Source organism: Ovis aries, chromosome 1 (genome assembly GCF_016772045.2).
Source record: "Ovis aries strain OAR_USU_Benz2616 breed Rambouillet chromosome 1, ARS-UI_Ramb_v3.0, whole genome shotgun sequence".
NCBI lineage: Eukaryota > Metazoa > Chordata > Mammalia > Artiodactyla > Bovidae > Ovis > Ovis aries.
This window is the reverse complement of record NC_056054.1, coordinates 257,635,138-257,649,967: the sequence shown is the minus strand read 5'-3', so window position 1 is coordinate 257,649,967 and position 14,830 is coordinate 257,635,138. Positions and strand designations below refer to the sequence as shown.

Below are 14,830 nucleotides of genomic sequence, written 5' to 3'. Positions count from 1 at the left end.
ACAACTGAGTGACACATTCAAAAAGGAAGATCATGGTATCCAATCCTATCACTTCTTGGCAAATAGATATGGAAACAATGGAAACAGGGTCAGATTTCATTTTCTTGGGCTCCAAAAGCAATGCAGATGGTGACGGCAGCCACAAAATTAAAAGACGCTTGCTCCTTCAAAGAATAGCTGTGACAAACCCAGACAGTGTATTAAAAAGCAGAGACATCACTTTGCCAACAAAGGTCCATATAGCCAAAGCTATGGTTTTTCCATACAGCTCTTACATGTATGGTTGTAAGAGCTGGACTATAAAGAAGGTTGAGTGTTGAAGAACTTTTTTTGTGTGTTCAAACTGTGATGAGGGAGAAGACTCTTGACAGTCCCTTGGACAGCAAGTAGATCAAACCAGTCAATCTTAAAGGAAATCAACCCTGAATATTCATTGGAAGGACCGGTGGTGAAGCTGAAGCTCCAATACTTTGGCCACCTGATACGAAGAGCTGACTCATTGGAAAAGACCCTGATGCTGGGAAAGATTGAAGGCAAGAGGAGAAGGGGTGACAGAGGATGAGATGGTTGGATGGCATCATCGACTCAGTGGACAGGAATTTGAGTAAACTCAGGGCTATAGTGAAGGACAGGAAAGCCTGAAGTGCTGCAGTTCATGGGGTCACAGAGTCAGACATGACTTAGCGAATGAACAAAACCAACAAATAGACATCTGTATACTTAAATACACACAGAGAAAGAGAATAATACAGGTTCACTTTATCCACATAATAAATAAGTGGAAAGAGCTATTCATGTCAAAACACAAAGCTCTTTTTTATATTGGCATCAGTTGTGGGGGAAAAAAAAAGTTAACTTGGAGTACTTAGAATAAGACTGCCTATCCCCATTCCCAAACACCTATCTCTTCCTACTTCCCATCACTCATAGCACTGCTGTCTTAAAACCACCAGGACTGGTCTCATAATGCTCTTTATCTCTGTTTATGTTATCAAACAAAAGACCTACATGCTCATGTCACCATTTATCCACTGCATTCTAATTCCCATAAGGCTCTATATAGTCCTTAGTCTTCTCTCACCCCGACCCTCATGCCCCCAACTCCCAACACCTTTACATCATGCACCCTGAAACTCACTGTCTTTCAGCACCACAATCACATACAGTGCCAATCTCTTCTCCGCAAGGACCCTTCGCCTTCTTGCTCTAACTAAAACCTGAATGTTCCACAAGGATCCTGTTTCCCTTGTCTCTTATGTGGTAGATTTTGCCTCACATCACTCATCCAGTGACCTGGAAATTGAGTCTGTGTCCTTCTTGATACTCATTTCCAGTTCCAGTCTCTCTGCCCTCCATCCTGTCTAAACACCTCTTCCCCAGCTTTGAATTTCATGTCATAGAGACTCTGCCACCCTCTACCCATTCTTGTTGCAGTCACCCACTAATTCATAGATCATTCTCCCTCAATGCCTAAGGATTTTCACTCTTACTAACACTGTGTTGTTCAGTCGCACAGTCATGTCTGACTCTGCGAACCCATGGACTGCAGCATGCCAGGCTTCCCTGTCTTTCAGCATCTTCCAGAGCCTGCTCAAACTCATGTCTATTGAGTTGGTGATGCTATCCAATCATCTCGTTCTCTGTCATCCTCCTCTCCTCCTGCCTTCAATCTTTCCTAGCATCAGGGTCTTCTAGTAAGCTGGCTCTTTGTATCAGATGGCCAAAACTCTACCCCCATCCTAATTATTAATGGCATTAAAATCCATAAAGATATTTGTTCTTAGGCCTATCAGTTCCTTGAATTCTCACCTCCAGTGATTATACTACCTGTCACTCATTCTATGGGACACACCGTGGTGGTGGTGGTGAGTCACTGTAGACCCCCAGGCTCCTCGGTTCATGGGACTCTCCAGGCAAAACTACTGGAGTGGGTTGCCATGCCCTCCTCCAGGGGATTTTCTTGAGCCAGGGATTGAACCAGCATCTCTTATGTCTCCTGCACTAACAGGCGGGTTCTTTACCACTAGCACCACGTGGAAAGCCCTGGGACACACCTTATATCTTATCAACAACTCAAGCATGGCATTATCCTATTTTTTAAGCATTTCTAACTCTGATCATGGAGAAGGCACTGGCACCCCCACTCCATTACTCTTGCCTGGAAAATCCCATGGACAGAGGAGCCTGGTAGGCTGCAGTCCACGGGTTCGCTAACAGTCGGACACGACTGAGTGACTTCACTTTCACTTTTTACTTTCATGCATTGGAGAAGGAAATGGCTACCCACTCCAGTGTTCTTGCCTGGAGAATCCCAGGGATGGGGGAGCCTGGTGGGCTGCCGTCTATGGGGTCGCACAGAGTCGGACACGACTGAAGCTACTTAGCAGCAGCAGCAATTTTCATCATAACCTCTTTTCACTCACACACCTAGTACCTCAATTTCAACAATTCTTTGATCCCTGGACCTACCTACCTACCAACCATTAATCATACTACCTTATCATGGCCTTTGGTTCTCCCTTTCCCTATGATATCCATCCTTAACTAGCTTAAATTCGATGCTCAGTTACATAACTACTCCCTTGAATACGTCTTTAATACACTTGCCCTCTCTCACTTCATGTTATTTGCTTGGAGTCCCCCATCCTGGTTAAATCCAACTGTTTGCCTGAATGTAGCTGGAGAAAGAAACACATAGCCATAATTATTGTTTAGGTTAGGTCCACTAGAAGCAGATCCTGAGAGATTTGTGTGCAAGCAACTTAGTAAGGAAATGCTTAGGAAACCAATAAGGAATTGAGAGAAGCAAGTCAGGGAAGGGGAGAATGCTAAGCAAAATTATGATCTGAGACAAAGTTCCTTAGAGGGTAACTTCAGCTTGATTTCATGGTAAGGAGGGGACTCAACAGTGTAAGGTACACCTGAGAGTTGTCTTATCTCTAAAGCAAAAATAGTGGGAATTTCATACATCTAAACCCATGAGTCACTGGTTAAGAGCCATCTTGGGCACTACAACATTCAGGGCAAAAGAGGCTCCAGAAGGCAAGGACAGTCTATAAAAGAGCCATATGTGTTGGCTACTGGAAGCAGAAGCCACCAAAGCAGGGTATACATGAAAACAGTAAAAAGCAATCCAAGAGAATCTGAGCAAAGGATCAATAATACCTACTAAAATAACTACTCTTACTTCAAATTCATGACTGTGAACCTCAAAGTGAATCATGCTGCAATCATAATATACTTCCTTAGTCCTTTCATGCATTTCCCATGCTCTTAGATGACTATTTCACAATTCCTCCTCTTCCTTCAAACCTCGAACACTTTCTTCCACCATCTTCACTCAGCTGATTACCTAGCTTCATATTTCACAGAGAAAATGCGAACAATCAGGTGAGAACTTCCACAAGGTGACACTACCATTTCTATGGCATCAGTTCAGTTCAGTCGCTCAGTCGTGTCCGACTCTTTGTGACCCCATGAATCGCAGCACGCCAGGCCTCCCTGTCCATCACCAACTCCCGGAGTTCACTCAGACTCACGTCCATCGAGTCAGTGATGCCATCCAGCCATCTCATCCTCTGTCATCCCCTTCTCCTCCTGCCCCCAATCCCTCCCAGCATCAGAGTTTTTTCCAATGAGTCAACTCTTCGCATGAGGTGGCCAAAGTACTGGAGTTTCAGCTTTAGCATCATTCCTTCCAAAGAAATCCCAGGGCTGATCTCCTTCAGAATGGACTGGTTGGCTCTCCTTGCCATCCAAGGGACTCTCAAGAGTCTTCTCCAGCACCACAGTTCAAAAGCATCAATTCTTCAGCGCTCAGCCTTCTTCACAGTCCATCTCTCACATCCATACATTACTACTGGAAAAATAGAAGCACCTATATCCATATACTCTCTCTTCCCTGCAGAGTCTGTAGAATGCCTACATTTCTTTCTAAGGACAATTCCTCTCTTGTGAATTAGATCCCATTCTACTCTTGTCTACTCAAGGACCTAATTCTAGCCTTCTCTCTTCCACAGATTTTTCACTGTTTTGGATCACTGCCATCAGCATACAAACATGCTGCCTTTTTCTTTTTTAAAAAAGACTTCTCTTGACCCCACGACCCTGATGCTGGGAAAGATTGAGGGCAGGAGGAGAAGGGGACGGCAGAGGATGAGATGGTTGGATGGTGTCACCAACTCAATGGACATGGGTTTGGGTGGACTCCAGGAGTTGGTGATGGACAGGGAAGCCTGGCGTGCTGCAGTTCATGGGTTGCAAAGAGTCAGATACGACTGAGCGACTGAACTGAACTTGACCCCACTTCCCCCTCTACAGAAAACATTTATTTCCCCCTTTAGAGCAAGGAGTATAAACTCAAAATGTTTACACTGTTTGGTACAATTATTCTTCTATTTTCTCATGAACCCATTTCAATCAAGCTTTCATTCCTATCTTTCCAGTGAAGTGACTTTTTTCAAGGTTACTAGTACTCCAGTGTGCTTGCCTGGAGAACCCCAGGGACGGGGGAGCCTGGTGGGCTGCCATCTATGGGGTCGCACAGAGTTGGACACGACTGAAGTGACTTAGCAGCAGCAGCAGCAGCAGTACTGCTATGGTATCAGATCATGGTTTCCCCTTCTTGGACCACCCCTTTTGAGACTCTGTTGTATGTTAATCCTTAATTCTTCAATTCTCAATACTGGGATTCCTGGGACTAAGTTCATAGACTTTCTCTTTATGTAGACTCATCTTCTAGGTAAGCTTTATAATTTCATGGCTTTAAATACCTTCTCTATCTCAGTGACTTCCAAATGTATGTGGCTAGTTTAGATCTCTGCTCTGACCTCTTGATTCATATAGCTGCCTGCTTACTATTACATATCCACTCCCATGTCTAAATTGCATCTTGAAATTCAACATTCCAAAACCAAGTTCCTGATATTTCCTTTCCAATCTGATCGTCTACAGTTATCTCTACTTCATTGCATGATAAATCCATCCTTTCAGTTGCCAAGACAAAAATGGAATACTGTTGGTTTCCTCTTCTTTTTCTTTCATATCCCATATGTGATCAGTTATAAATCCTCCAAAATAAATCCAGAATATGACCACTTTGCACCTATCCTACACTACCACCTTGTTCCATACCACTAATTACTCTCTACTAGGTCATCAAAATACACTCCAAACTGGTCTCCTTTTGTATGCCTCCTTCAGTCAAACAATAATAGGGAAACAGATTCTACTTAAAAAAACAAATCACTTCTTTCCTCTGCCCCTAAATCCCTAATCTCTCACCATCTCAGCTAACTTTGTGTGCTTAGTCACTCAGTCATGTTTGACTCCTTGTGACCCTTTGGACTGTTGACCACCAGGCTACTCTGTCCATGGGATTTTCCAGGCAAGAATACTGGAGTGGGTTGCCATTTCCTTTGCCAGTGGATCTCCCTGACCCAGGGATCAAACCTGCATTTCTTACATCTCCTGCGTTGGCAGGCAGGTTCTTTACCCCTAGCACCACCTGGGAAGAGTGTCAGCTAGAGTAAAGGCCAAAGCCCTTATAAGAGTCAACAGAATTTCTCTTGCCCTTGTTATGCAACTGCAGGCACCCTGGCTTGTATTCTCTCCACCCACTGGGCACACTCCCTCTTCAGAGCCTCTGCTCTTCCCTCTGTCTGGAATAGTGTTTCCCCAGATAGCTATAAGGCTTACATCCATATCTCTCCTTGCTGAATGCCACCTTCTTTTCCTATTCTCCTTTGTTTCTCTCCATAATACACATTACTTTCTCATACACTGTAATATTTAGAAAGTGATTTTATTTATCCTCTGTCTTCTCCAGATAGAATGCAGGTTCCAAAAAGGCAGGATCTTTTTTTCTGTTAAATTCTCAGTGATTGAAGCAGCGCCAGGCACATAATATACACATACTTGGAAATCATAGGGTTTGTTGTATCAAGTTATACAACATCTTCATTATTGTTTAAGTCAAAATATTTTTATTTCTAATATGATTTAAATTTTGCTCATTCTAAAAATAAACTTTGCATAGGTAAAAAATAATATTTGAGAGAACAGTAACACAACAAATACCAGTGTTCTCACTACGCAATTCAAGAAAGAAAAAATTACCATCTCTAAAGCCCTCTGTGTATCCTTCCCTTCATTTTTTATTTTTGCTTTTTGTCTGTACCACATGTCTTAAAAGATCTTAGTTCCCCAACCAGGGATCAAACCTGAGCCACCTCAGTGAGAGCACTGAGTCCTAACCACTGGACCACCACTGTCTCTCTCTTCAGAGTAACTATCATTTTGATTTTTACATTTATCATTCCCTTGAAGTTTATCCCCTTAAACAATATACTGTTTATTTATCCAATTTTTGTGTTGATGTATATAGCTGCAGTTGAATAATCTTCACTGCAGTGTTTCTTCATGTGAATATACTATAATTTTATTCACCCATTCTTTAATTAATGTTGTTTTATTACTCTATTTTTACTGTTACAAACAGTGCAAAGATTTTTGTAGGTTATCTCGTGATACCACAGTACAAGAATTCCTCAGGAGTACACAACTAGGAATAGAAATGCTTTGTCATGCAACATGTATATCTTCCCATTTTATCTTTACAAGATTGTGCCAAATTGTTTTCCAAGGTTGTTGCGTTGTTGTTCAGTCACTAAATCAAGTCTCTTTCTGACCCTATGTGCTACAGCTTGCCAGGATTCCCTGTCCTTCACTATTTCCCCAAGTTTGCCCAAACTTCGTTTGTTGAGTCAGTGATGCCATCCAATCATCTCATCCTCCGTCAACCCCTTCTCCCCCTGCCATCAATCTTTCCCAGCATCAGGGTGCCACCCTCAATAGTGGATGAGTCCTTGTTATCTCATATTCTGCTTGATATTATCAGATTTTTTTTGTCAAAAATTCCATATATATATGTTAGTACACTGTATTGGTGTTTTTCTTTCTGGCTTACTTCATTCTGTATAATAGGCTCCAGTTTCATCCACCTCATTAGAACTGATTCAAATGTATTCTTTTTAATGGCTGAGTAATACTCCATTGTGTATATGTACCACAGCTTTCTTATCCATTCATCTGCTGATGGACATCTAGGTTGCTTCCATGTCTGGGCTATTATAAACAGTGCTGTGATGAACACTGGGGTACACGTATCTCTTTCAATTCTGGTTTCCTTGGTGTGTATGCCCAGCAGTGGGATTGCTGGGTCATAAGGCAGTTCTATTACCAGTTTTATAAGGACTCTCCACACTGTTCTCCATAGTGGCTGAACTAGTTTGCATTCCCACCAATAGTGTAAGAGGGTTCCCTTTTCTCTACACCCTCTCCAGCATTTATTGCTTGTAGACTTTTGGATCTCAGCCATTCTGACTGGCGTGAAATGGTACCTCATTGTGGTTTTGATTTGCATTTCTCTGATAATCAGTGATGTCGAGCATCTTTTCATGTGTTTGTTAGCCATCTGTATGTCTTCTTTGGAGAAATGTCTATTTAGTTCTTTGGCCCATTTTTTGATTGAGTCGTTTATTTTTCTGGAATTGAGCTTCAGGAGTTGCTTGTATATTTTTGAGATTAGTTGTTTGTCAGTTGCTTCATTTGCTATTATTTTCTCCCATTCTGAAGGCTGTCTTTTCACCTTGCTTATAGTTTCCTTTGTTGTGCAGAAGCTTTTAAGTTTAATTAGGTCCCATTTGTGTATTTTTGCTTTTATTTCCAATATTCTGGGAGGTGGGTCATAGAGGATCCTGCTGTGATGTATGTCGGAGAGTGTTTTGCCTATGTTTCTGTGGGAGAGGGAGAAGGTGGGGTGATCTGGGAGAATAGCATTGAAGCATGTATAATATAATATATGAAACGAATCGCCAGTCCAGGTTCGATGCATGATACTGGATGCTTGGGGCTGGTGCACTGAGACGACCGACCCAGAGGGATGGTACGGGGAGGGAGGGGGGGGTTCAGAATGGGGAACACGTGTATACCTGTGGCGGATTCATGTTGATGTATGGCAAAACCAATACAATATTGTGAAGTAATTAACCTCCAATTAAAATAAATAAACTTATATTTTTAAAAAAGTCAAAAATTATGCTATGAGATGGTATCTTGTCATTTTAACTTGCACTTTCCCCAATTATTACAGTGTAATGAGGCTGAGTGTCTTCAAGTCTTTTGCTCATTTTTCTGTTGAGCTAGTGCAGTTCTTCATATGTTCTGGAGGTTAATCTTTTATCCATTCTATACTTTGAAATTATTTTCATCTATAATTTCATTTAAAGGATTCTTCTAGTCATTTCCTTCACAGTTTGCGCTTTTGTCTTTTTAAAGACTTTATTCTCTACTCCACAGTCTAAAGAGCTTCTATATGTCTTCCAAATGTTTACAGTTTAAGAGATTATGTTTTTATTATTTATTTTTTAACTGTGGTGGGTCTTTGCTGCCGCACATGGGCTTTCTCTAGTTGTGGCAAGCAGGGGGCTACTCTTTGTTGCAGGCTCAGTAGTTGTAGCTCCTGGGTGCTGGAACAGAGGCTCAGTAGTTGTGGTGCTCTGGCTCTGCTGCTCTGAGGCATGTGCAAACTTCCTGCACCAGGGATTGAAATCAGTGTCCCTTGCACTGCAACATGGATTCTTAACCATTGGACCACCAGGGAAGTCTCCAAATGTTTATAGTTTTGCTTTTACTGTTCCTCTGTAGTCCACCTAGAACTGAGTAAGGCAGAGTAAGGAAAGGGTCTAATTTCAATTTTTTTCATATATATAATTATCCCTGTATAATTTACTGAAAGATCTCTTCTCTCTCCAACTCTCTAAAGACTGATTCTCAGTGCCAGCACTGTCATATGTCAAAGTTCTATAAATATGTGGGTCTTTTTGTGGATTCTCTCTTCTGTTTTATTGATTTGTCTATCTCTCTGAAAAAATAAGCCATCTTAATTCACATTTCCCACTTTGTTCTTCCTCAGGAGTGTTTTCCTTTATTTTTAACCCTTTGCTCTTGCACATACAATTTAGGAGTAATTTTTCGAATTAGGGGAAAAATTAAGACTGTGTCATTGCACTGAATCTATATAACAATTGGAAAAAAAGGGAAACATACAATTCTGAATTCTCCTATTCATGAACATGGCATCTTTTATTGTATTTAGTTCTAAGGTTCTAATAGTTTTATAATTTCCTCTACAAAGGTCTTGCAAATATTTTATTAATGTTTGAGAAAATTATATTTCTGATGCTCTTATTAATTTGGTCTTTCTAAAATTTATATCTTTACATTTTTGCCGCTAAAGTTGAGAAATTCAATTATTTTTGCATACTGAAATTTGATAAACTCCATTATTTTCTGTAGACTATTGGCTCTTTAATTTGTGTATCAATTAGTTTTCTAAAATGTGTTCATTAGCTATCCTTTTTTGATTTGTAAACTTTTGGCATTTATATTGATTTTTTTTTTTTAAAGAATGACATTTTTGAATTTTTGAAACTTCTTTTGTGGCCTAACATTTCTTCAATTTTTATAAACTTTTCAATGTGTCCTGGAAATAAATGTGTATTCTCTGTGGGGATAGTTCTATACCGTCTATACTTCTATATTATCTATCTAACTAGTTCTATACTAGTTATTCCATTTATCAAGCACAATTCTGATTTAACATTCAACTTAATTCAGAATTAACTCTCAGTTAGATAATTCTCAAACAGCCCTAGGAAATAAATATTATCTCCACTTTGCCAAAGAAGGGTTCAGTGCTCAAAAGAGTTAAATAACTTGTCCAGCTGATTTGAACTTTGATCTATTAGTCTGTTTACAACCCAAGTCTTCAGGCTAGAAACCTCTGCCATTTTTTATTCCACTTGCTGCTTCATTCTATAATATCTATGTGATACAGCGCCTTTTATTTTTTGGTTGTTATTTAATTTGGCCACTGCATGGCCCCAGCAGTGAAAGCACTGAGTCTTAACCACTGGACAGCTAGGTAATTCCACATGGTGCTTTTTAATTTTACCTCGTCAAACCCTCTCTGATCCATCACCTTTCCACTATTTTTAATTTCTCTGAAATCAGTAGTAAAGGAATATAAACCCCTGTGATAAGGCCACTGGTAAACAGTGCTGTTACAACATTAAGCCCTTCCATCTATATTACTTCATTTATCAGGATTATACTGAGCAGGCAAGTATTTATTACAGGTTATGAAACTAGTCATCAAAGAGTTCATGTACCACAGTACTTAAATTTCCAGTCAGTAAGTGACACACCTAATTCTTCTGGAAGCCAGGATTGCTTCTATAAGTTCTGTGTTTATCAAGATGCTATTTTTAGAGCAAAGTCTATTTGTAAATTACCTTCTACTATACAACAACATCAGACTAGAGGCAGATTCACTGTGGAGAACAGACAGTACTCTCAGCACCGTCATCTAGTTCCATTCCCCTATTTCAAAAGAACTAAAGCCCAAAGTGGTGCTGTGATTTGCTAAATGGAATATCTAGGATAAGAATTCGGATCCCCCAACTGGTACCGTTAACTCAGCCTCTAAGAATATAGCCAATGTGAATGGAATTACATCCGCTTCTCTGGGAAAAAAAGGTTATAGAACAAAGGTTGAGCAAACGGCCTCTCTATATCACACAGAGCTTCCAACCTTAACTGCCTCAGTGAATTCTCAAAGTATATAGCTGTTAACAAAGATTCCTTCTCATAGCTGGAATCATGAACGTTATAGTGCTTCCATTACCGCGCTGGAATTGGAAATACTCAGAATGTAACGCGGGAGCCAGTGACAGCAGCTCCCGCCGGCAGAGTAGGTCACTACGGAAAAAAGAAACAGGGTGGAAGAAACTGGAAAACCACCCAGTGCCAGAGGAAGAAAAGCACAAAGTACAGATTTGTTTCTGCTGGAGAAGGCTGGCGTCGATACCTGTATTGGGCAACCGTCAGCTTGGCCTCGGGCTCGGTCCCAAAGCCGGGCAAGTGCTGGTGTAGGTAGGCGTCCAGGGACCTGCAGTCGAACTTGTGCTGGGGCAGCACTTCCATAGTGTTGGGCTCGCGGGAGGCAGCGGTTTCCATGATCTACGCTGCCGCTTCAGACCACAGAGTCACAGAACTCACTAGACTCCTGGGATCCGGTATGTCTAGGAGAACGCCACTGCACAAACAGGGGCGAGACCGAGACGCCCAGGTGGAGGCGGGCCCGGCTCCAGCCAATTACACATCGCCAGGCCGCTGGCCGGCAGCACTGGCCAGCTGTCTCCTGGACTTGGGCTCTATTCAGGAAATGCTAGAAGGGCCTTGTGTGTTCGAATTTAAACTTTTCAGTCAGCCTCAGAGATGGAGACCTCAATTCTAAAGAAAGCAAAGTCACGTTAGTCACAAGAGCATATTAGAACGCCGAGGCCTGGTCCGTCTCCAAATTGAAAGCACTGGCAGGCGGAAGACCTACCGGGTCCGGTGCAGAAAAGAGCCCGTCAAGACCTCGAGCCTAGGAATAAAAGATTCTGGGGTTTTTCCTGGCCGCCAGGTTGGAAAGGCAACATCGCAGGCCGCTGGTTCTGGACACTTATGACCCGAGCCCTAGAGCTCCCTGGACTCTTAGGCCCTGGCGAAGAGGGCAAGTAGGGGGCTTTTTTTTGTTTGTTTCTTTTCCCCCCTGAGGCGGACCTTTGACTGCAACGCACCGGAAGTCGCACGCTGGGAGACCCGCAGGAGCGGCCGAGACGTGTCGGTCTGGGGCGCGCTGGGAGCGCTTCCCCAGGTTTGTGGGCTGGGAAAGCTGCAGCAAGGTGACCCTCCACATATCCCTCTCGGGGCCAGCAGGCCAGCAGCGTGGGGCGGCGACGACGGCGACGGCCGGGGCTGGGAGCGCTGGCGGCCGGGGTCCCAGCCATGGCCGAGTCTGTGGAACGGCTGCAGCAGCGGGTCGAAGAGCTGGAGCGGGAACTGGCCCAGGAGAGAAGTCGCCGCGCCCTGGGGAGCGGCGACGGAGGAGGCGGTCGGGCCCGCATTGAAAATATGAGCTCCGAGGTGGTGGATTCCAACCCCTACAGGTGACCTGCGGGACGGGTCGGGGCGGAAGAGGGGCGAGGTCACGGTCTCCAGGTGGTCAGAAGTGAGGCGCTTCCCGCCGCTGTCCAACTGACAGCTCACACCTCCCTTTTCTTCTTCTAGGGTCTTATTTCCAAACGAGCAAGGCCAAGTCTTAGTCTTGGTCAAAAGGTGTTCTTTCTCTTTTTAAAAAAACTCAACTAAATCAGCCATATGGTGCTGCTCCTGTGCTTGCTGAGGACACGGATCCGGTTTCCTGCCGCCCCTGCCTCTTTTAGTCTTCCTCGCTCAGCCTGAAACTGATAGTAGAAACTTTCAGACTAGGACACCGAATGTAAAACCTGCTAAGCTAAACTTGGGAGCTTCATGGAGTCTTCTGTGTTTCTTAAATTAGTGTGGTGGAAACAGCTAGATTAGCTCTAAAACCTTTGGACTTCACTAGTCCTATCCGTACCTCTCCTTTCTTCATTTCCCAAGATTTTGTTAATTCAGCAGGTTGACTATAAGGTAGTAGTTGAATGTAGGTTAGTGATTGACGGTAAGGACCCTAGGCCCAGACTGGAGTCAAATCTTGGCAACTGAGTAACCTGGTGAGAGTTCTGTACCTTCACTTTCTTGCTTGTAGTATCTCTTTCTGTGGAGTTGTGAATATTGAAAATACAAGTATATGTAAAGTTCTTAGAATAGAGCTTTCGATGCTAGGCAGTATAGTAACAGTTACTGAACTTTCACCACCCGCTAAACACTTTGCATGCGTTGTCACTTTTCCTCTTCACCGCAACCCTTGGAGATTGCTGCTGTCATTTTACCCCCATTTTATAGGCGAGATAAATTAGGCTTAGAGAGGTGCTGTGACCTGCTTCAAGCCATAGAGCTAACAGTAGCTAAAAAGGCTTGGACTGCCATTAGGTTTGTTTTGCTCCAAAGTTCCCATGGAGCTGTCTCCCCAGTAAAAATAAATAAGCCCTTAAGTAGTGTGGCTAAAAACTGGACAGTTTTAGAATAGGTGAAACAGGAAAGGTATTATTGGTGCTCTTTCCCTTCAAAGAGCAGAAATTTGGATTTTAAAGGTTTTATTCATGACATAAAGCCTCAGTAATTGTCTTAGGATGCATATATATATATGTGTGTGTGTGTGTGTCTATATATATATATATGTGTATATATATATATATATATATATATATATACATATATATGACTTCCCTGGTGGCTCAGATGGTAAAGCATTGGCCTATAATGCGGGAGCCCCGAGTTCAATCCCTGGGTTGGGGAGATCTCCTGGAGAAGGAAATGGCAACCCACTCCAGTATTCATTCCTGGAAAATCCCATGGACGGAGGAGCCTGTCGGCTACAGTCCATGGGGTCGCAGAGAGTCGGACATGGCTGAGCAACTTCGCTTCATATATATTGCAACATAAAATGCAGACACAGTATTTAGGCACAAAGCTGTTAATTACAATATTATTTGTGATAGAAAACCTGACCAAAATTATAATTGTTCTATAATTACAGAAGAGTTTATTTTAACCTACATTAAATCATGCCAGATTCTTGATTTTCTCTCATTTATCTTACTACATTAACAAAAATTTTCTTTCAGTTTTGAGATATAATTGACGATAGTGCATGTATTTTACTTGGCACATGTGAAAGGTTTACCATCTCATTAATCAGAATAAGTAGTAACTATTCCATTTGGCTTCTCTCCTGGCTCAGACGGTAAAGAATCTGCCTGCAATGCAAGAGACCCAGGTTTGATCCCTGTGTTGGGGGGAAGATCCCCTGGAGAAGGGAATGGTTACCCACTCCAGTATTCTTGCTTGCAGAATTCCATGGACAGAGCCTGGTGGGGTACAGTCCACGAGGTGACAGAGTCAGACATGACTGAGTGTTAGTCACTTTGATTCCATTTAGCATGCTTAAACATTTTTCGGTTTTGGAGATTCCTTAAAAAATTGCAAATAGAACTACCTTATGACCCAGCAATCCCACTGCTGGGCATACACACCGAGGAAACCAGAATTGAAAGAGACACATGTACCCCAATGTTCATTGCAGCACTGTTTATAATAGCCAGGACATGGAAACAACCTAGATGTCCATCAGCAGATGAATGGATAAGAAAGCTGTGGTACATATACACAATGGAGTATTACTCAGCGGTTAAAAAGAATTCATTTGAATCAGTTCTGATGAGATGGATGAAACTGGAGCCGATTATACAGAGTGAAGTAAGCCAGAAAGAAAAACACCAATACAGTATACTAACACATATATATGGAATTTAGGAAGATGGCAATGACGACCCTGTATGCAAGACAGGGAAAGAGACACAGATGTGTATAACGGACTTTTGGACTCAGAGGGAGAGGGTGGGATGATTTGGGAGAATGGCATTGTAACATGTATACTATCATGTGAAATGAATTGCCAGTCTATGTCTGATGCAGGATGCAGCATGCTTGGGGCTGGTGCATGGGGATGACCCAGAAAGATGTTATGGGGAGGGAGGTGGGAGGGGGGTTCATGTTTGGGAAAGCATGTAAGAATTAAAGATTTTAAAATTTAAAAAATAAAAAACTAAAAAAAAAAAAAAGTCTGTTGGTAAATTAAAAAAAAAAAATAAACAGTTAAAGGAAAAAAAAAAAATGAAAATTTTGAAATGCTCCCTCTGAGAAAAGCAAAGGAATGTGAATCATATATTTAGAATCATCTTTCAGACATCATTTTAATGTGAGACAATTACTTGCTGCTGCTAAGTCACATCAGTCG

The 14,830-nt window shown here is 42.2% G+C and overlaps 2 protein-coding genes across 3 annotated transcripts in view; one reads left to right on the top strand and one right to left on the bottom strand.

The window, feature by feature from the left end:
• Positions 1-11,160, bottom strand: part of ACAD11 (acyl-CoA dehydrogenase family member 11) — a 115,360-nt gene extending 104,200 nt beyond the window's left edge. Inside the window, exon 1 of the mRNA XM_004003336.6 lies at positions 10,931-11,160. Within this exon, the coding sequence (XP_004003385.1) occupies positions 10,931-11,079 (149 nt within the window). The 5' untranslated portion in view covers positions 11,080-11,160. The remainder of the gene's footprint in view (positions 1-10,930) is intronic.
• Positions 11,161-11,702: 542 nt separating this feature from the next.
• UBA5 (ubiquitin like modifier activating enzyme 5) overlaps positions 11,703-14,830 on the top strand; it is a 34,365-nt gene continuing 31,237 nt past the window's right edge. For both annotated transcript variants that reach the window (XM_004003335.6, XM_012103335.5), the window contains exon 1: positions 11,703-12,056. In XM_004003335.6, the coding sequence (XP_004003384.3) occupies positions 11,896-12,056 (161 nt within the window). In that variant the 5' untranslated portion in view covers positions 11,703-11,895. The remainder of the gene's footprint in view (positions 12,057-14,830) is intronic.